Source organism: Musa acuminata, chromosome BXJ2-9 (genome assembly GCF_036884655.1).
Source record: "Musa acuminata AAA Group cultivar baxijiao chromosome BXJ2-9, Cavendish_Baxijiao_AAA, whole genome shotgun sequence".
NCBI lineage: Eukaryota > Viridiplantae > Streptophyta > Magnoliopsida > Zingiberales > Musaceae > Musa > Musa acuminata.
The window spans coordinates 44,829,390-44,851,869 of NC_088346.1; the positions used below are offsets into that span (position 1 = coordinate 44,829,390).

Genomic DNA, 22,480 nt, shown 5'->3' on the forward strand with positions numbered 1-22,480 from the left:
ATAAAAAAATATTGTTTTCTTTTTTCCTTCACCCGGCTTTCTCTTTTGTATTCTATTTACCATCATATAATATTTTCAAAATTAAAAATATTTTCATATCATATAATATTTGTAATTTTGAAAAATAAATATATATTTAATAATTACATCAAGTATTTGGAGAAAATAGAGGAGTTGAAGATAACATGTGTTGTTTTTGGGTGTTTTAAGATATATTATGCTATAATTGTATATGTACAACTTTTCTAATTTTACATGAATATACTGAAATCTACGTTTTTGGGGTAAATATGAAATCGCTAATTCTATTATAAAATAACAAAATCAATATTATAAAAATAGTTTTATTAATAAAAATAAATTTTGTAACATTCCCCTAAAATGGTGAATCCCATCCTTTCTTTTCCTATCATTGCGTTCATCTCCTCTCACCTATATATATATACACAAACATAACCCCTCTCGCTCTCTCCCTCAGAGGATACATCAACGATGGCAGCAAGCAACGAGATCGCCCTCGAGTTGGCCCCCATCATCCGCGTCTACAAGGACGGCCGAATTGAGCGCTTAAACGCCGACGTGCACCTCCCTCCCTCCGTCGACACCGCCACCGGCGTCGCCTCCAAGGACGTCCCCATCGCCGCCGGCGTCACCGCCCGGCTCTACCTCCCAGCTGTCGCCGCGCCATCGAAGCTCCCCGTCTTCGTGTACTACCACGGCGGATGCTTCTGCATCGGCTCCGCCTTCTCCTCCATCTACCACGACTTCCTCAACACCATCGTGTCCACGGCCAGCGTCATCGCCGTGTCCGTGGACTACCGGCTGGCACCGGAGCACCTCATCCCGGCGGCCTACGAGGACGCCTGGTGCGCGCTCCGGTGGGTGGCGTCCCACGCGGAGGGCGGCCCTGAGCCGTGGCTGGCCAAGGATCGGACGGACTTCACGCGTCTCTTTCTGGCCGGGGACAGCGCCGGGGCGAACATCGCGCACAATGTGGCGATGCGCGTGGCCGCGGAGGGGCTCGGCGTTGGCGGTGCGAGGGTGGAAAGCGCGGTGCTGCTGCACCCCTACTTCTGGGGGACGGCCCGGCTGCCGTCCGAGGTGGGGCGCGTCGACCACCCTTTTATCCCGCCGCACACCGTGGACAGGATGTGGCAGCTGATAACCGGCGGGGCAGACAACGACGACCCGAGGTTAAACCCGTTGGCGGAGGGGGCGCCGAGCCTGGCGGGGCTGGGTTGCAGGCGGGTGATGGTGGCGGTGGCGGAGAAGGACACGCTGAGGGACAGGGGGAGGGCGTACTTCGAGGCTCTGAGGAAGAGCGGGTGGGGAGGGGAAGCGCAGCTGTGGGAGACGCAGGGAGAAGACCACGTCTTCTTCCTCTTCAAGCCAGGGTGCAATGAGGTGTCTCTCTTGGTGAAGAGATTGGTTAGCTTCCTGAAGGATTAACCATCCGTGGGTGAATCATAGATTTGTGGAGAGAAATAGAGAGAGGGAGAGGAATAAATGTGTCATAATAAGGGATAATAATGTCATCAATCTTGTATGAACCATTACTTCATGTTTATTATCTTAAGGAAATTGGAAATCATTTCAACTTCTTTTTCGAAGAGTCATACATATGAATGCCATATACCAACTTTTTTTGTGTGTTACGAAGCTTTTTTTATTGGAAATTCACACAATATACAATAGTCAAAGAGAAATAATTCACGACAAAAAATTATAACTGATATATACAAATATAATAAACATAATGACGCCATTTTCAATACATTATTATTTTTAGCAATTTTAATACTGAAAATTTTATTGTTAAATTACTTTACCAATCTGACCAATATTATATAGTTTGGGTTTTAGATAGAGTAACCAAAATCTTACTAATTAAATTCAAAAAAATTCATAAATGGAATTAAGTAACATGCATACTTTATCTGACCAGTGTGTAGGTTACCATTGACGAATGAGGATTTCACATCAACCTATTAATAACCAATAGAATTCAGTTTGATTTTAATATGATTATGGGTAAAAATGTTTTATCATAGTCAACACCTTGGCTTTGATGATACCCCTTAGCTACTAACCTTCCTTTATAGATCTTTACCTTTCCATCTACTCCGATCTTCCTCTTGAAGATCTACTTGCAACCGATGGGTACAATACCCTCCGGTGTATCAACTATGTTTCAAACCTTATTGGAGTACATGAAATTCATCTCACAATTCATGGCTTTTTGCTACTTGCTAGAGTATACACTTATAATAGTCTCCTCGTAGGTCTGAGAATTAATATCTTCAACATCCTCTCCTCTAATATGTTCCACATATCTCTCAGGAAGGGATACTCTGCCAAATATACGTAAGTCAAAACTTGTGTGCTAGGTACCTTAACAAATTCGGGCTGTGGAGTGATGCTTGAGCTAGGTTCTCTAACCTCACTCAAATCTATTATACTCCCACTGTCTTCGCAAAAAATGTGTCCCTTCTCGAGGAACATTGTTCTTTTGGCTACAAAGACATTTTGGTCCTCGAGATAATAAAAATAATACACACAAGTTTCCTTGGGGTATCCCACGAACTTGCATCGCTCCGTCCTTGATTCCAACTTATTGGGGTTGTGTCTTTTAACGTAGGCAGAGCAGCCCCAAATCTTAACAACATTAAGATCGAGTTTTTTTCCTTTCCATATCTCATATAGTGTAGATATTATCAATTTAGTTAGAACTCTATTTAGAAAGTAAGTTACGATCTCTGGGGTGTATCCCCAAAATAAGATGAGTAAGTGAACGAAACTTATCATGGACCGCATCATGTCTGACAATGTACTATTCCTCATTTCGGATACTGAGTTGAGGTGTATAAGGAGGTATCCATTGGAATAGAATCTCATGATCCTTGAGGAACTAGGTGAACTATGTACTCAAGTATTCATTTCCTCGATTTGATCGAAGACTCTTAATACTCTTCCCGTTCTCTACTTCCCTTCTACCACCGTTGATCTCAATTCTCACTTTCTATTTTTTGTAAAAAAATTGTTAAGTATCTATTCTTTCATAATTTAAAAATAACATACTTGACCCTACAAAATCAATATAGCATAAATATTCATCATATATGCCACTCAAGTTTACAAAGAAAAACTCCGTCTAATCATTATTAATAGCTAATTTGATTTTAAAATATAAAAATATTGTCTCCCTTTTTTTCCTTCACCACCGGGCTTTCTCTTTTGTATTCTATTTCACATCATATAATATTTTTAATTTTAAAAAATAAAATATATATTTAATAATTACGTCAAGTATTTGAAGAAAATAGAGGAGTTGAAGATAACATGCGTTGTTTTTGTGTGTTTTAAGATATGTTATGCTATTATTGTATATGTACAACTTTTCTAGTTTTACATGAATATACTGAAATCTAAGTTTTTGGGTAAATATGAAATCGCTAATTATATTATAAAATAACAAAATCAATATTCTAAAAATAATTTTATTAATAAAAATAAATTTATAAAAAATAAATAAATTTTGTAACATTCCCCTAAAATGGTGAATCTCATCCTTTCTTTTACTATATATATCACAAACAGAACCCCTCTCGCTCTTCCCTCAGAGGATACATCGACGATGGCAGCAAGCAACGAGATCGCCCTCGAGTTGGTCCCCATCATCCGCATCTACAAGGACGGCCGCATTGAGCGCTTAGACGCCGACGTGCACCTCCCTCCTTCCGTCGACACCGCCACCGGCGTCGCCTCCAAGGACGTCCCCATCGCCGCCGGCGTCACCGCCCGGCTCTACCTCCCAGCTGTCGACTCGCCATCGAAGCTCCCCGTCTTCGTGTACTACCACGGCGGAGGCTTCTGCATCGGCTCCGCCTCCTCCTCCATCTACCACGTCTTCCTCAACACCATCGTGTCCACAGCCAGCGTCATCGCCGTGTCCGTGGACTACAGGCTGGCACCGGAGCACCTCATCCCGGCGGCCTACGAGGACGCCTGGTGCGCGCTCCGGTGGGTAGCGTCCCACGCGGAGGGTGGCCCCGAGCCGTGGCTGGCCAAGGATCGGACGGACTTCACGCGTCTCTTTCTGGCCGGGGACAGCGCCGGGGCGAACATCGCGCACAATGTGGCGATGCGCGTGTCCGCGGAGGGGCTCGGCGTTGGCGGTGCGAGGGTGGAAAGCATGGTGCTGCTGCACCCCTACTTCTGGGGGACGACGCGGCTGCCGTGCGAGGTTGGGCGCGTCGACCACCCGGTTATCCCGCCGCACACCGTGGACAGCATGTGGGAGCTGATAACCGGCGGGGCGGACAACGACGACCCGAGGTTAAACCCGTTGGCGGATGTGGCGCCGAGTCTGGCGGGGCTGGGTTGCAGGCGGGTGATGGTGGCGGTGGCGGAGAAGGACACGTTGAGGGACAGGGGGAGGGCGTACTTCGAGGCTCTGAGGAAGTGCGGGTGGGGAGGGGAAGCACAGCTGTGGGAGACGCAGGGAGAAGACCACGTCTTCTTCCTCTTCAAGCCAGAGTGCAATGAGGTGTCTCTCTTGGTGAAGAGATTGGTTAGCTTCCTGAAGGATTAACCATCCGTGGGTGAATCATAGATTTGTGGAGAGAAATAGAGAGAGGGAGAGGAATAAATGTGCCATAATAAGGGATAATAATGTCATCAATCTTGCATGAACCATTACTTCATGTTTATTATCTTAAGGAAATTGGAAATCATTTCAACTTCTTTTTTTGAAGAGTCATTCGTATGATGCCATATACCAACCTTTTTTGTGTGGCATTACCAAGTTTTTTTTATTGGAAATTCACACAATATACAATAGTCAAAGAGAAAATATAATTCACAACAAAAAATTATAACTGATATATACAAATATGATAAACATAATTACGCCATTTTCGATACATCATTATTTTTAGCAATTTTAATACTAAAAATTTTATTGTTAAATTACTTTACCAATCTGAACAATATGATATACTTTGGGTTTCAGACGAAGCAACCGAAAACTCACTAATTGAATCCAAAAATCAATTCTATCGTCTTAGAGTATATTAATAGAAGATTGAATATGGAACAAATAGTGAAGAAAAAGTAAGCACTTGTGAGTGAAAGATTTTATATATATAATATATTTAGTATATAATTTAATAAATTTAAATTTTTAGATTGAATTGGTATAATCATGTTAAAATGATACTTAGAGCCATAGCTGATAAAACAAAAAAAGTGAATTATAAAATGATACCGAATTAAAATAGTCGTGTCGATATACTATTCATAATTTAATAAATTTAATTTTTAATTTGAATTAGTGTGAGATCTTATGCCAATTTTATTTTATTTTATATTAAGCCAAATTAAATCTATTTAGAACACATCGAATCAAGTAAAGTTAAAATTGTCATGGTTATGCACAATTAGGAGGAAGGAGGATGGTAGCAACACTAAAGGTGAATTCTCTCTCTTCATTTATTTTCTTTCTTTTTTTTGCCCTTTTTGGATCCTCTATTTGTCATCTTTATGGCGAATATGACAACTAATAATCCACGTTGGTTTCTTCACTTGAAAGGATGTCCATCTTTGACCTAATGATGCTTTTCAATAAAGTTTGGAACACCAAGTATGACATCCAAAACCATGTTTTCACAAATCTTTTGCAACATTCTCAAGGAAGGTAAGAGAAAGATTTAAAAGTGTTGCAAAAACAATTTTGACACAAAACAGGCATTGTTGAACAAACATATAAGTACAAACATGTCATGACATGACAGTGGGTTGTCTTCTCATGCAAATGTGAATTGAGGACCTGATAAGCTGCCTCAGACTTGGTCTGTCAACACATCAATTTCTTGATGGAACATATGTGAAATGTACTTTAGTTATTAGAATTTTATACAAAGGTGGTCATGGAGGCCCCCTTGAATTGATGGATTGTTGACCAACATGGTCAATGAGTGCTGATAGATCTTAAAAGCTAGTCAAGTCAGTGCCAAATCATCCATGAGGATGACCAAATCTCTTCCTTTCAGACAAGAATTATCATTCTAGATTTATAGAGTGTTGATTGGTGTCCAGAAAAAAGATTTTTTTTTTATTATATGAATGATTAAATAGAAATAAAATTATATTAATATTTAAAAATAAGATATATTGACAGAAGTTTTGTGTATTATATACATAGAGTTGTAAGTAAATTAGGTGATTGAATAAAAAAAATCAGTCATAGTCAAAAAAATCCCTGATATGATCCAATCTAAAGATCCATTAATAAAAATGCTAGAATTATTGTTTTTGTGATGCTAGGATTAACAAAACATGCTATAAAAAAATATTTTCCAAACAAGAGAAAATTATTTAATTATTGATATATATATATATATATGTGTAAGATATCACTAAATATTTATACTTTGTGATATTTATTATATATTTTGCAATGATATGTGGTAAAGGTGGGACTTGAGACAAATTTCTAAAATTATCAAAATAAGGGAAGTTTTGAAACAAGTGACTTGGTAGAATCTATGTTATATATCTCTACATCTTCACAAAACTTGATTATGAATTTGAAATATGCTACATATGCATAAATATAATCTTATATTTTTGTTTTTAGTAGATATTTATTTTAAAAATAATAAAAATATCCTCAATCACTCATTGATGTTTTTCTCATCTCCCTTTGGATAAAAAATAGAATTGGAACTGAATTATCACTTTTGATTGATAAAAAATAAAATGTTTCACTAAGACTTGGATCTAAATAATTTAATTTTAAATATAAAGTATTAATCACTATATATATATATATATTACCTTTTACTTTTTTAGCCGATTTAAAATCGAACCGGGGAACCTTGAACCGGAATCGAGTGATTTCGGTTAAATTTGGAATCACCGAGCCGTTCATCCGGTTCGATTCCCGTGATCAGGGCTACAAGTGGGTTGGCCCATCGTCTTTACTCGCTTTCCGCCGCCGCCCGCCTCCTCTTCCTTCCGCCCCTGCGTCCTGCCCCGAAGCGTGCCGGCTGCAGGTCGCCGCTTTCCGCCTCCAAGAACGCTCTGGCTACTGGCTCGAACCGCTACCACCGCGCTTCAACACAAACAGGAATTGGGACTGCACCGAATTGATCGACAGCGATGTTTGATACCTCAATTGAATAGGACTTTGGTACCTCTACGCACACGCAAGAAGATAAGGGTTTAATCTCGTCTCTTCCTCTTTTCATTTGATCTTGGGTTTTGCGATCGAAACCACAGTTCAAAGTCGATGGGCGCCGAATCCAAAGCCAAAGCGCCACCTAAAGTGGTGAAACTTGATAAGGCGCTGAAATTGGTAAGAAGCCTTTGATCTCACCTTAGTTTTCGGTAGATTACTCTTCTCGTTGTTTTTCTGTGTCCAGATGCTTAATTTCCCTGCAACTCTCTAACTAATTTGTAAATGTTAGTTTTTTGGTGGATAATCTACCATCATCTTCGATGAAATCTTTTGGAAATTGGAATGACTAATTGGAAGCATGCATCCAATTAAATGGCGGTGCCAAAAATCGGTCTCTGCTTCGGAATAAAAAATTCATTAGTAGTTGTGGCATGAGAAGCTATAGGACCTTTTGTCGGTGGGAACCTTCTAAGAAGGTCCTTCCATTTAGGTGCTCTTGAGCTTAAGTGAATAATGTTCCTGTAATCTTAAGCATTGCTTTGACTTAATTGAAATATAGAGTTATCAGTCCTATGTCCCAAATACGTCAGTGAAGCTATTGTAAAAGTCTAGGACTGTTTGTATGGAAATCTTCGATCCTGTTAAATGTCTAAAGCCTCATATAATAATCATTATGACAATCTTGTAATATGAACTAATCAAGTTTATGGACCTATAGATCAGGGAAGGAAGAAGACAAGGAGGATTCTCTTCTTTAGGCAATTTCATAGAAAGAAGATGGTATTGGTCGTGCAAATTATACAGGCCATGGTACAGGTTTCAGTTTTGCAAACATCATTCAAACCTAAAGATGGGAATCACCTGCTGTGAAGAAGAAACATAGCACATGATCTGGTTGGCTGAAGCAATATGTATATAAAGAGTCATGAAAACGTATTTGACGGAATTTGGAAATAAGACAGGTTTAGATAAGTAAATGTTTTCCAAATGAAAGTGGCATCGATGGCTATGTAAACAGAAGGATGAGGAATAGTAGGTGTCTCAGCAGTTATGCAATGAAAAATTGTTAGGAAAATCAATCCATATTGTGGTTATGATTTACAAAGTAGAGTTCTTAGAATTGTAGGCCAAATTAATGAAAGAAGGTAACTTCTACTTTGGTGAGGCATTCTCTTTTCAATTTGATATCCATAAATCTTGAAGTTAGCAGCAGGATAGTCCGGTAGTAGCTAGCAACCAAGAAGACACTTCATTTCAGTGCATTATGGAAGAGCCATAGAGAATCCCTCTCAGGTAGCAAGCAAGTTTCAGCAATTAATATCTTCGACTTTGGGGCTTGAAAGGGTGCATATTAGTTTTCAGAAGCACCTGAAAAGGTACAACCAATGATATTCCCATTCCATCACCATTCATGCTCGCTATAATTGAATCCCTTGCAACCATGAACCATCCACTTGTATCCTCTTATTTGTGTGGTGGTATGGACTTGCATTTGAACCGTACAGCTCATATCATCTTTGGACTCGATACGAATAGTTGTTGGATGAATTGTAAAACCAGTATGGCTTGGAAATTGTTATAAAACAGAATGTTCATTAGAAACCATATTGTTGCATTGAACGATTTCAATATCATGTTCTAATGAAAGCATGGTTTTCAGGCCGAAGCTTGGGTTAATAATATGAGCAGACCAGCGATTTATGAGCAGAGTGAAGTAGAATTCGAGGGTCGACCTTCGAGGTGTCCACTATGTTATATGTATACGAGAATATTTATTTTGGACAAGATATTCTTTGGGGCCTCAATATTTGGTTGATTAATGCTTGTGTAGGTTAGGTCTGGGAGCTAAAATCACACCAAAAATGAAAGCGGCAGTTTCAAGTGATCCAGTTGAACGGAAATTGCTTGGGAAGTTGAACTCAAAGAAGAAACTGTCTTCGGAAAATGTAGAGAAAGCTAGCCCAGTTAAAGAGAATTCACCAAGCGACGATGATGAAAATGAACCAGAGAGCAGAACAAGTGCTTTTGTGAAGAAGAGACCAATGCCTCCAGCAACATCTTTGCAGTCTTCCAAGAAGAGAAAATGACATTCTGTAATCTTTGTCAGGTTTAAATTGTGTAGATGAGGTGGGTGCACTTGTTCTCAAATTATTTATCATTGTCCATGTTCTTACAAGGTTCCTTCACATTCTGAATGTTAGAACCTTTTCCCTTGATCAATCAAGTCCCATACCATCTACATTCTTTTACTTCATTTCCTTGATTTATGATACTGATATGTCCACAGTATTTAGAAGCTACTATGATCTTACAGGAGAGTTAAATCTGTATTCAGTGTTTAAAATTGAATGCTCAATCGATCATATGATGTGAAATCTTTGCAAGCATGAATTTGGCAGGGGGGCTTTTCTAAGTAGCCATAATTTGCATGTGATATTATGAATATTTGTTCATTATCCCTGATTACACAGGAAACATCAAGAATCTAGCTGAATAGAATCACCTAGCAACACAACATACATGCAGTTAATGGTAAATGCCAGCTATAGATTCACTCGTTTATCTTATTTCACTTCTGTGGGGCTAAACATAAGATTGTCAGGAAGGTTGTAAATTTTTTATGCAAATTAAATGTCGACAACTATGTCTAAAAGTATTTAATTTACTATTAGATGGATGTTAAATGAAGGATTTAAATATTTGAAGGAATAAATATTATATTGTAATTTGAAGGGTAAATAATGATATTTGCAAAGTTTAAGGGCAATTTTCTTTAAAGAGTCTCTCTATTTCCACATAAAAGCTGGGGTTGCTTGTAGCATTATTTCCATATAGGAATCGCATATGGTCTAACAAAAACCATAGACCATATTGACTACATGAAGACGCGAACAAATGAGGAAGATGTTATCCAAAATATTCTTAAGGAACCATGAAACGTTCACATTTCTCTTAGTAAAATTAACTAACTCAAGAGACCCGAGTTATGCGATAAGAAAAATAAAAAAAAATTATGGAAAAAAAAGTAAAATTAAAAATTTTCCAGGAATTTACTTAAAAAGAAAATTATTTAAAAAAATATTAATTTATCATTTTTAACATGGTGTAAGTTTGCATGTGAATGTAAACTCTCCAAGACGCAGCAGACCAATGAAGACCACAACGTGGGAAGGTGGCGGGAAGCCATCGATGGCCCACAGAAACGGGGGCATTATTAGTCCACGGGCGCAGACCAAAGGGAACCACACGCAACGACCCTGGTAACCCACATGGGGTATAGCGGCGAGCAAAAGATCGATTTTTTCTGAGCAGCGGTGGATTAGCACACCTGGTTCAGATGTTTCCGTGACAGCAATTTTCTCGGGGAATAATTGTGCTGAGATTTGTTGCGTCTGAAAACTCTGTCCTATCTTCTCTTAATCCATCGTTTACTGGTTGTCTTTGATCCATGATTCTCCTGCTGCTTCTGGCTTGGAGTGATCGCTGATTTCGTTCCCTTCAGCTGCTATTTCCATCCAATTTTTCTGTGTTCTGGAGTTCTTGTCTCTGTTTTAGGGTTTCTTTGGTCCTCTTGGACTTCCATCGCCTCTAGTTTTCTTGGTTCGTTCTTTCACTCCTGGAACGAACACCAGATGATGGCATGCTTTGGTTACTTGAGGAAGAAGAAGAAGAGCTCATCACCAAAGAGGAACACGACACCAGGTGAGGCAGCAGCATCTGTGCCCGCGTCGACCGGTAGTATCAGCCCTTGCAAGTCTGCGGTATCTGCGTCGCCGCGAAGAGGCATACCGGACTTGTACCAGGAGAAAGCTCACAACTTGCGCGTTTTTGAGCTGGATGAGCTGAGTAGTGCCACTAATGAGTTCAACCGGATGCTCAAGATTGGGCAAGGTGGGTTTGGGAGCGTGTATAAGGGATTTATTAAACCTCCAGATGGAAAGGGGGAGAGGATGGCCGTGGCGATCAAGAAACTCAACCAGAAAGGATTGCAGGTACTGTTGTTATCTGACTGCCAATTTTGACCTTGAAGCGATTTACCGTTGTACGAAGAAAAGAGAAGCAATCTAGACTTCCTTTGGCTATATATAACTCGGGTTGTCAGATATATCGAGTATTGTATGATTATGATGATGATTAATATCAAGCAAGATTCGTGCTTCACTAGATAAGTTTTATATTTGTGAAGGTGGAGGTACATCTAATTTCTCTTCTTTGGGAAGTTGTCTTGGCTGACTCATCCCAGGTATTGGTCTAATAGATAGTGTGGATTGTAGGGACAGCATCTACTAGATTTTTCGGCAGTGGCTGTCAAAATTATTGCCTTAGTTGCATCTACTAAGACACAGCTTGAGAGGTCCATGCCAAAACCTTTCTGGAAGGGCACATAACTGGCAATTCTTAAAACAATACATAGAATTGGTTGAGGAAATCCCAGGAACTGAAAGTTAATTTATGATAAAAAGGAGAAGAAAGTTCACCAATATGTATAATTAGCAGTTTTGGGTGGATATTACCATCTGATAATTTTCAAACAATGCAGATATTGTGATTGCATTATTTCTTTTAGTTGTCTGATATCATAATTGATGTGATCTGAGTTGGTAAACTATAGATTACATATTTTCTTTTAAATAATTTGATTAGTTGAACGATTGTAAGTTTTTATTTTAAATGACCGTGATATTGATATGCTAAACTCTATTTGCATGGAAAATGATGGATAATCTGTTGATTTGCTTAATATGAATTAATTCTTCATTGCGTATAGGGTTTTTAGTTTGTATCTGGTATCCTTGTCAGCATATTGTAAAAATACTTGCCTTGCCTACATCTATAGCCTATTATATATCTAATTCTGATATTCTTAAACATGAGACATAGTCAGATCGGCTTGTCTTGATATATATGTACTTGTCTTTGAGAACAGGCAGATGCCTTTTTTGTTTGATGAAAATTGCTTTATTCTTGACGTGCCAAATTAGTGCAGCCACGTCTTTTCGATTTCTCTGTTTCTTTCTATATCTGGTTTTACTGATATTCTTCCTTGAAATTTAGGGACACAAGCAATGGTTGACAGAAGTTCAATTTCTTGGTGTTGTTGACCACCCAAATCTTGTAAAACTTATTGGATATTGTTCTGTAGATGATGAAAGAGGAATCCACAGGCTATTGGCCTATGAGTTTATGCCTAACAAGACTTTGGAAGATCATTTGTTCAACAGGTCTTATCCTGTACTTTCATGGAAGCGAAGGCTGCAGATATCTTTGGGTGCAGCTGAAGGATTAGCTTATCTACATAAAGGGTTCGAAGAAGTTCAGGTTTCTTCAAAGTGCCTTTAAACTTCGAAATGCTTTCCTGTTCTAGGTTTTCTTCTGTAGGCAGTTTCTCATGTCCTGCACTGTGGCTATATAAATTTTGTCAACTCAGAACTACTACGATCACGCACATATATGATAAAACCAAAGTTGATTTCATATTTCGAGCTACAGCTTCAGATGATCTACAAACATGATTATCATCAGAAATTGATTGTTTTAAGATGTAGGGAAACAATCTGCTTTAATAGATATGAGAAATGTCCAATTGGAATTCACATCAGTTTGGCATTTCACTGATGGGCAACTAATATGCTAATTATAAAAATAAAACTTTGGTGATGCAATCCATTTATAAACATAAAAAGACCCTTGGAAAATGCATGACTCTGTTCTTTGATATTAAAGCTATCCAAATTTAGGATTATAACTTTCTCTAGAAAGGATTGATAATGAAGGCAAAGTCCTATTGGCCTAATGTTCTTAATATAAGATTTTGTTGTTAAATACCTTTCTCTTAGATATGCACTCCATGACTTTCTAATGCAACTTGTGTAAATGTGATTTAGATTTTTCCTACTCATAGGTTTTGACTATCACGGAATTCGCAGGTAATCTATCGAGATTTCAAAGCTTCCAATATATTGTTAGATAAGGAATTCAAACCAAAATTGTCAGACTTTGGCCTAGCACGGGAGGGACCCACAGCAGGACACACTCATGTAACTACAGCGGTATGTTTCTGTGTGTTGTTACTGAACCAGTAGTCTTTATGATCTACTTACTTTAAGGTTCAAATTGTTTGCACATGGGATCTCCTTCTCTGCCGCCTATATGGTTGGGTGATTTCGGAAAGGCTTGTCATGTTACATCACCACACCATGCAAGGATGCATTATGTTGTCTTATTGCAGCTGATTTAAGAGATTGACTAGCTTTTGTCAAGGTTATGTTAGTCAACAAGACCTGCTCCTACTTGGTATAGGATTGAGTCTTGACTGATCCAACTTAAATTTACTCTTTTGGATTAGACCTGAATCTAATTCAGTTCGATGATGCCAAACAAGACGCTCAATCAGCCCAGGGCTCAATTGAATATACTGGGATTTTAGCTGGTTCTGTATATGAAGATTGCTGTTCCACTGTTCCATGAGGTAGTAAATACTAGCAACCCCTATGCCAAACTAATGCGACCACCATGATCACATCTCAATCACTGCTCAAATACAAGACAAGTAGTAATCTGGTTATTTTCTCCTTAATCCATGTATGAGCTATGGGCCTGGGAGGGTCTGGCTAGGTGGTGGTGGTAAAGGATGGCAATATCTAACTAAAAGACTACTTGGATGATGAATTCATCTTCGAGATGCCGCCCAAGTTTTGATTCAGACTTGGATGTGGCATTAATCATCACATAAGTTTCAAGAACATTTAGAGAATCTTTTGATATCGACCAATTTTGGTACATGTACTTAATAATATTCCTATACTTCTTTTTGATTGGCCATTCGTATTGATGATGAAACCAATTGCGGTCAATTTGCAGCAAATAGTTCTTTGATGCAATTAGCAGTATTTCGATAATCCTTTTTTGATACTTAATATTCTGGATATCTCATCTTCTGTGAATTTGGAGACAATGTGATGAAAATCAAGCATACTCCATAAAAGTGTCTGTCTCTTCTTTTAATTGATCTATTAGTCCTGTGAACTTCATATGTATTACAAAGAGAACTTTATACATATAACAGATTAAGGTTTCAAATCTTAATCATATTGATTGGTACATACTGGTATTTACTAATCTGACAGAGTATTAGTCTCAAAACATATAACTCGATGACTGTACAATACATTCGTTCTTTTTTAATTATTTTATTCAATGTTACTGGATAGTACAAAATTTTACACAACCTAGGAAACCGTTATCTACTGGTCTGGAAGGTTATTAAGGCTGGTACCAGATCAAGATTTAGATCCTTGTAACTGACAATTTCTAAAATTTGGTTACAAATTTTTATCCTCATTCTCGTATCCGTTTGCAATCTATTTTAGATTCTAATACCTTTCCAACTTTGAGCAGCTTAATCATAATAGTAATTTTTAGTAATCTCTTGTTGTTACTCATGTTATTTACTGTGATTGATCAGGTTGTTGGAACTCATGGATATGCTGCTCCAGAGTACATTGAGACAGGGCATCTAACAATTAAGAGTGATGTGTGGAGCTTTGGGGTCGTAATGTATGAAATCCTCACTGGTAGGCGCTCGTTAGAGGTAAATCGTCCAAAGAGTGAACAGAGGCTGCTGGATTGGGTGAGACAATTTCCTCCGGATACTAGGAAATTCAGCATGATTATCGATCCGAGACTCAGAAATGAGTATCCTTTGGAGGCTGCACGCCAAATAGCCAAGCTGGCCAACAGCTGCCTCACCAAGAACGCCAAAGCTCGCCCCTCAATGAGTGAAGTTGTAGAGACACTGAGAAGAGCCACACAGATAACAGCCAAAGGAAGTTGACACCTACTATAACTGTAGCTGATCCAGTATCATCAGATAGATGACACTTAACAAAACTGGGGGACAGCATACATATGTTTTCTGAGTGAATGTTTTTGACGATGTGGAGTATATACAATTTCACGACAAGCTTTAGGCTGCTAGCAGATTTGTGAGGTGCCTTCTTGGTGTAATGTGCATAACATTTTATCGTTGTTGTAGTTTGAAAACATCAGATTGCTTTACTGATAAGAAGCTTCATCAGACATCTGTTATTTTTCTTGGTTTGTTTTGAACTGTGATTTGAATCACCAACCTACTTGGGAGATTTGTTATTGTTTGGATTTTCTTTCTTCTTTGATCTTGTTCTAAATCTAAAACTTGGAAACGAGACAGGAAAACAAAAAGATTCCTAATTCTTGTACCCGAACATGCAGAAATTGAGTAAGATAATGAAGCCTAATTGTCCTTAGTTTTGATCACATTTACTTTACAGGTTGTGATGTGGTAATAATCAATGCTGTGATCTGTTCATGGCATATTATGTTGATTATCATGTCCTATTTGTTTTTGCATTCCACAGAAGTAATTATGCTGCACTTGTTATCATAAAATGTATACACAAACATGGAAATTGCCAGTCTTCCCTAAATCTGCACATTTGTTACCTTCCCTAACAAATTGGACTCGGAAAAAACCTAATTCCTTGCCTTCAACTAATCCTCCATAACCTGCAGAAAGGTTTTCTTTATGAATTTACCAATTTCCAGAGAAAGCACTTCTTGCTCTTCACACCTATCAGTTTCTCCCCTGGGTTCTTGACCACCACCACCACAACCATTTTGGCTCCTTCCCTCTCTCTTGGTTGGTCTTCGTTGGATTCTCTTGGACTAGGTCTATGCTTGAAACCATATCACACATAAAGATGACAAGGGTGCCATTATTATTATTATGCATGCAATCAAAGGAACGTGGATTTCATTTTAATATATAATAACTAATATAATATTTAATTCTCTTCGACTAAGTGTCAAAGAACCTCGTCGTTTTTGCATTAACGGAGGCCGTAGCCCCTCTGCATTGCTGCAATAACTCTCCATTATTCCTCTTTTAATCGGTCTCTCTACCTGATTGAGTGATGGCGACTTCGATGCCACGGATCTTTGCTGGCTTGACCGAGAGAGATGAATGCGATGACGTAAGTCAACAATCAGTTCGACGTGATAGTCACCTTTTATAAGACGAGTCGTAATATCTTACGTACCAAAGAGGCTACCCTTTTGTTTGGGCACAAGAATCATACGGTGGAAAGGGCGCTGACGTCGGAGTAGAACGCTTCATCATGAAGGTAAACTTCTGCGTAGCTTTGTTTGGTGCACGCATCTTGACACTTCGGCCGTTTGGAGCGTCATCATCATCGTGATCCGGTAGTCGGTGCGTTACGTCCCGTCGATCTGGTCAACGTGTATCGAGTGCGGTTCACCTATTCTCATCAGGCTTCTCGCGCCACATGGCGCGGTTAGGGTCGATAGGACAAGTGGGACCCGTAAAAATGACGAGTAATCTTACGCCGTGCGATTGGGCAATTGCGAACGCTGCCATATCTCACGCAGATGATCCCGTCCCGCTGTTTTATATCAAGGGGGCGTCGATCGCATCGAAAAGGAAGGGTTGGGGAATCAGGGAAGTGGAGAGAGGGAAGTGAGCGGAGATGGGCATCAGATTTGTGGCGGCGATGATGATGATAGTGGTGGCGGCGGCGGCGACGGGATCGGCGGCGCAGTCGACGCCGGAGTGCGCGTCGAAGCTGGTGGGCTGTGCGCAATACTTGAACTCGACGACGCCGCCGGATACGTGCTGCGGGCCGCTGAAGCAGGAGGCGAAGGACGACCTGCCCTGCCTCTGCGCCCTCTTCAACAACACCGCTGTCCTCAAGGCCTTCAATGTCAACATCACCCAGGCCCTACAGATGGCCAAGCGCTGCGGCGTCAACGCTGACCAGAGCGCCTGCGCCACTGTCACAGCCTCACCCAGCGGTACCGGTACGCCCGCCTCCCCCCCTCCTTTTCCAATTTTGCTTTATCAGAACCTGGGTGGATTACTATAATCCGCCGCCCCTGCCGATCGCCCAATCTGACCCTCGGGAGGGTTTCGGCTGGTGATGCTTCGGTACCCATCGATTGGTATATCGAATAGATGATATGCTCGCGGAAAAGGGATTTTTTTACTAACATTTACGAATTTTTCGTTATTTTTCAATGAAAAGATCATATTTTTATTTTTTTCCTTTTTTAAATATATCCTGTTATGAGATAGGCTAACTTTGTTTTGACTTACTTTCTGTTTGATTTGCAGCTACACCTCCGTCGTCCTCTACGAACAACACTAGTAAGACATCAATATTTATTTATTTATTGTTAATAAATTCAAACGATATGAATTGTCAAAAATAATTTATTCATTTAGTATGGTTGGGTATACTTTGCTCCTAGAGAGTTCTGGTGTTCAAGGTAGACAATTTCTTGTTGACTTTGCAAACTGCAAAATAGTTTATTTTAGGCATCAGTTTGGGAAACTTGTCTACATATTTCATGATAATGACACGTAAAATAAAAAGATATCTTGTAATGCTTAATGCACTCTGGTTACCCATTTTTACTTTGCGAAAGAAATGTGTAACAATTATATGCTTAATTAGGCGGCCAACACTGCAGTTGTTTGGATAATATTCTGTGTAAAATATATGAATCTGAAGGATTATTTTTTGAAACAATTCAAATATAATAGCAATATTTGGGTTCAGGAAGATTTGTTGCAGCCTACCTCATTGCTTTTTTTTGCAGTGATTGAAAATAAGTAGCCCTTTTAGGACAATATGTCATCGGATTGATGAATTAAAATTGTCTGTTTCTTTCCTCAAGTTATTTAGTGTCAGTTTGGAACAAACATGTGGAGTACGTCACTGGGCAGAATGATTATCACAAGATACGACACGATTATTATTATTTTTATCTCAGCTACTTGAGGAAAGTATGAAAAAGATCATGTAAATGTTTTGAACTCAACAACAATTCACCTTGTTAGTGCCATCTCTGGTACCAACCAAACATTTGGCCACTCATTCTTGGTCAATTCTTTATATATTTCTGATCCTTTGGTTTCTTGCTACTTTATCATCGCTTGTTTCTTAGTTCAGCATTATCAGCATCATCAGTTTGTGGTCGGCTCTCTTCCATTTTAATTGCAAGATGAACAAACCTGTGCACTCATCCTTCTTGTTATTAGTTGGCATTGATCCTCTGTCAAGTGTTTCAATGCATGTAGCCCGACATCTTTGCTATGGAGATTCTTGCCTTTCCAACTAGACAGTTCTATATAAGGATGTGATATATTTGACCCACAACTTTTCAATTATTTTAGCAATAAGTAGTCCCTTATACTAAACATTCTGACCAATATTATGCTTTGTTTTGTACAAAGAGATTCTTTCTACCACCCTTTGTCAAACAGAATGTCAAAACTGATGATGTGGCCAAATGTCCTCTTCAACACCATTGAAGCCCTTTGATGCGCACCATGTCAAACACTTACCATGTTGTTCAACAAAATGTGTTCCTTGTCGAAAATTTAGATTATTTATGTAGCAGGCTTTTTAGAAACTCTTTCTCTACAATTATATTTATACATATAGATGTATATAACATATTACATATAAGCATGTGTGCATGTTCACACATGTTCATGAGGATAACATAAAAGACATGCATTTACATAACAGCACTTTGACATGCAAATCAGGAAAACAATACATATTTTACAAAGATGTCACGCGAAGATGCAAAGATGTCACATGAAGATGCACTTAAATATCAAATCAAGATATACTTTTTTATTTTTTTACCTTCATGATATATATCAGTAGTGGACTTTCATTAATGTATAATCTTGTTCTTCTTTTAGCCTGACCATATTCTCTTGGTCAGACCATTTCAGATTCACTAAATTTCTAATTTTGGATTCTCCTGGAAAATAGTGCTAGATGCATTTCATTTCTCACCATCAGTTGTAGCTGCAATCTAAGAGGGGCCATCGCTTTATGTCTGAGCTCAATTCCATTTTAAGACCTAAACTGAACCTAACCCAAAAGTTCAACTCCTTTCTCGACTGCTTCCTCTCTCTACCCAGGGCATGTTACTATTGGAATTGCCCTCATTGTTTCTTCTCTTCAGTTTTATGTTCATCTTTCTTCTCTCTTTGATCCTCTTCCTTGTAGATACCATTATGAGTTGCTTGTTACTGTTTGACTTAAGTTGCAGAAAAATCTCTATCATTTCTACCTAGAAATCTGAGTGTTGTACATACTGACCATTTTGTCACAGGAATTATGGTTCTTATCAAGTGCATTTTTTCTCAAAGGGGAAAATGTATCTTCCAAGAGATACTTGAGACAGAAGAGAATGACAAAGAAGGAAGATCAGGGGAAAACTGAGATTCTAAGATAGAGAGGACACTATTGAAAGGGAAACAATTAGTTAAAACAATTGTGATCTTAGGGGTTTAAAGGGTATATGTTCAATGTTCATACACTCTCACCTTGGCTTGTCCTCTCTCATTGTAAGTCAACTAGGACTCATTCCTTAGATCAACATATACCACTAAAGGTGTGTGCCCCCTTCAGTAGCAAGGATCAGAAGAGTCATGGCTGGCTCACTCATCTTCTCATGCTTGATCTAGGAAATCCCTCTCCCCATAGTTGCCATGCCACCCCTTTCTCCATTGGGTTCTTATTGTTTTCTTTTTTCATCTCATCTTTTTTACCTTTACCCAGGACAGAAGCATCACAATAGATCACACCAATTGGTACGATGAGTCATCCTCATTGTTCACAAGTTTCACATCTTCATAAAAAATATTTCTCTTTCAATCTAATCTTTTTCTCTTTCAAACACCCCTAATCCATAGCTCAAGAGCATCGAGTATCACAAAAATATTTCCATCCATGAAACCCATGATATATTTTCTATTCTTTTTTTTTGGGGGTCTCTGGTTCCATCATGTCTTCTGAACTTACATTGTGTTCTCCTATTATTTTCTATTTTATTTTTTAAATATTTTAATATTTGTCTTTGTTGGGTTATTTCCCAGTCCGGGTTCGATAGATAGATCACCTATTAGATGTCATGTAGGTTGTTGGTTATCATATTGAACGGTTACTAATGATTTAAGTAATATTGTGACATATACTATGATTTAAGTGATTTTACTGGCATAGGTTTATAATAGTAAAAATTTAGGAAAACTGCTGTTTATAATTTTTATGAGCATATAAAAAATTGATAAATTGGAAGACTTCATTTTTAACAAACAGTTCTCTATTCTAAATTAGTAATCATGTTTCAAATAAAATTTAATTTTCTTGAAAAATATTGTAAGTAAACACATCATTGCATTTCAAAACTAAGATTGATGGGGAATAAAAATCATGACAAGTAAAATCCAATATCTTGATTGTTTATGCTCATTTGTGCTTTGAACAATTGCTTGACATCGTTGTCCGCAGGCAAAAGTGACAACTCTGCTCATGGGGTGGCTTCAATTGGATTGCCTGGTTTAGTGAGCTTACTGTTATGCTGGTGGTCACTCATTGCATAGGAGTGACCTTCGAGCAGCTAGAAAATTGATGATTGATGAGGGAACCAATTGCACGATCTGCAGATCCGTAATTTTTTATTTTTTAGTTTTTCAAGTTTGAATATTTTAGCTGAAGGGATGCGTGGGTTGTTCCTATGCAGAACAATTAAGTACCCCGCGGTTAAATTGCATTTGTGGATTTTGAGCCAATATCATGTTTCTTATTTATGCCAATGTTCTGACTCACCTATTATCATGAATCTTAAGTATGCATTGTTAAATGCTTGCTTGCTTTTAACCAGTTTGTGATGCTTTTGTAATTTATTTTCCCATTCTTTTAAAGAAAACAAGTCGTGTCATATCAAAGAAATGTTTCATGCAACTCCATTTGATTATTTGGTGTTCAGCTTTTGGCCTATGAACATGTTTCACCAATCAACACATTGGTTATCTGAAAGTGATTGAATGACTGGTTGCAGAAATGGAGTCGCAAGTCAGGATAGTCCAAAAGAAGGCTGTTTAGCTTCTCAATGTAATGCTGCCAGATCAGTTAAACATTGTTTTCAGCTTGATGTGTAGAATTGTTAAGTTGGTGTTGGTGTATGTTATTGTTTAGCTTCTCTCCAAGGGTAGTGTTTGTGAACGGAAGTGCCATGGCTCGTTAGTCAGCACGGCTTGGTCCATGGGTCGATGTCGAGAGTGTCCCGTCGGTTGAATTGGACGTTGAAACGTCGATCGGTCCTCGGTGTCGGGTTCTTGGTCAATGTTCCTCGACCTGGAGGCTGAATAGTCGATGGCTCGCCTGCGAGGTCGTCGGTCGGCGGCTTCCGAGGTTGGGGCGCCCGTGAATCGTGGGTGGCTGCTTTCTTGTAGAAAAAGGCTTTCGTCGGGCGATCCCCGACCGTAGCCCCTCCGACAAGTGAGTTAGTTGAATGTTTTTCTCCTCCTCAGATCCCCCCTTTGTGGGGGCATCCACGAAGAGTTCTTATACTATGGCATGAGGGTGGGTCGTACACGGTTCGAGGTGATGGGCGTGTCGGACAGTGTCTCAGCACGCATGGGCTCTGACCTTGCGTGCGAGGGCGGTGACGTCCTGGATTTATCGGAATGAGGCGTGTGGGATGTCATGACGTGTGACATTTTGGTATGGATTCTGACTTTGCGTGTGAGACGTGGGATGTGCCTTGGGTCCATAATTTATCATATTAGGTAGTAGATTACAATAAATAACCAACATATTTGGTATTATTATAACATTTGAATCCTAGTCTCATCTATATTTTATATGCATGATTAATATAAAATATTTTTTTTTATTTTTTTACTCTTATCAATAAGAGTATAGATAATATTAAAAAAAAATATATATTAATTTACTAAACAAAATGAAAGGTTCCTAGTGTGTATATATTTGTATATATATATATATTTGTATATATATATATTTGTATATATATATATTTGTATATATATATATATTTGTATATGTATATATATTTGTATATATATATATATATATTTGTATATATATATATATATATTTGTATATATATATATTTGTATATATATATTTGTATATATATATATATATATATATATATATATTTGTATATATATATATATTTGTATATAATTATAACCTTTAATGAAGAGAAACATACACATATAATATATCCAAATGTATGTACTAATAAATATTCATAAGTCCTTGTTCATATATGTACTAGTATAAACTTGTACATGTTCACTTTCTTGTAAAATATGATTTATAGTAAATAATCACTAATAAGCTTTTATAATTTTATTTAGGTGGATATATATCATATTATATATATAATATTTTAAAATTATTGACA

General features: G+C 38.3%; 5 protein-coding genes across 8 annotated transcripts; all 5 read left to right on the forward strand.

Moving 5' to 3' along the window:
• The first annotated feature begins 486 nt into the window (after positions 1 to 486).
• Positions 487 to 1,474, forward strand: LOC135623245 (2-hydroxyisoflavanone dehydratase-like). Its single transcript, XM_065125994.1, has one exon. The coding sequence runs from the start codon at positions 493 to 495 to the stop codon at positions 1,447 to 1,449; it is 957 nt and encodes a 318-aa protein (XP_064982066.1). The 5' UTR covers positions 487 to 492; the 3' UTR covers positions 1,450 to 1,474.
• Positions 1,475 to 3,634: 2,160 nt separating this feature from the next.
• LOC135622075 (2-hydroxyisoflavanone dehydratase-like) lies at positions 3,635 to 4,595 on the forward strand. The gene has a single exon (XM_065123712.1). The coding sequence runs from the start codon at positions 3,635 to 3,637 to the stop codon at positions 4,589 to 4,591; it is 957 nt and encodes a 318-aa protein (XP_064979784.1). The 3' UTR covers positions 4,592 to 4,595.
• Positions 4,596 to 6,959: 2,364 nt separating this feature from the next.
• Positions 6,960 to 9,429, forward strand: LOC135623577 (uncharacterized). Of its 2 annotated transcripts, XM_065126706.1 has the most exons (4): positions 6,960 to 7,192; positions 7,282 to 7,357; positions 8,841 to 8,920; positions 9,012 to 9,429. In XM_065126706.1, the coding sequence occupies exons 2-4, from the start codon at positions 7,292 to 7,294 to the stop codon at positions 9,265 to 9,267; spliced, it is 402 nt and encodes a 133-aa protein (XP_064982778.1). In that variant the 5' UTR covers positions 6,960 to 7,192; positions 7,282 to 7,291; the 3' UTR covers positions 9,268 to 9,429. The 2 variants fall into 2 exon arrangements, with proteins under 2 accessions (XP_064982778.1, XP_064982777.1); XM_065126705.1 differs by having other exon boundaries at positions 6,963 to 7,357.
• Positions 9,430 to 10,415: 986 nt separating this feature from the next.
• Positions 10,416 to 15,268, forward strand: LOC135623578 (probable serine/threonine-protein kinase PBL19). 2 transcript variants are annotated; one of them, XM_065126708.1, is made up of 4 exons: positions 10,417 to 11,172; positions 12,236 to 12,499; positions 13,108 to 13,230; positions 14,646 to 15,268. In XM_065126708.1, the coding sequence occupies exons 1-4, from the start codon at positions 10,813 to 10,815 to the stop codon at positions 15,012 to 15,014; spliced, it is 1,116 nt and encodes a 371-aa protein (XP_064982780.1). In that variant the 5' UTR covers positions 10,417 to 10,812; the 3' UTR covers positions 15,015 to 15,268. The 2 variants fall into 2 exon arrangements, with proteins under 2 accessions (XP_064982781.1, XP_064982780.1); XM_065126709.1 differs by lacking the exon at positions 13,108 to 13,230 and having other exon boundaries at positions 10,416 to 11,172.
• A 1,374-nt stretch (positions 15,269 to 16,642) lies between these two features.
• On the forward strand, positions 16,643 to 20,922 carry LOC103998837 (non-specific lipid transfer protein GPI-anchored 9). Of its 2 annotated transcripts, none has more exons than XM_065126710.1 (3): positions 16,643 to 17,035; positions 17,349 to 17,381; positions 20,554 to 20,922. In XM_065126710.1, the coding sequence occupies exons 1-3, from the start codon at positions 16,705 to 16,707 to the stop codon at positions 20,643 to 20,645; spliced, it is 456 nt and encodes a 151-aa protein (XP_064982782.1). In that variant the 5' UTR covers positions 16,643 to 16,704; the 3' UTR covers positions 20,646 to 20,922. The 2 variants fall into 2 exon arrangements, with proteins under 2 accessions (XP_064982782.1, XP_009418714.2); XM_009420439.3 differs by having other exon boundaries at positions 16,643 to 17,029.
• Positions 20,923 to 22,480: the final 1,558 nt, after the last annotated feature.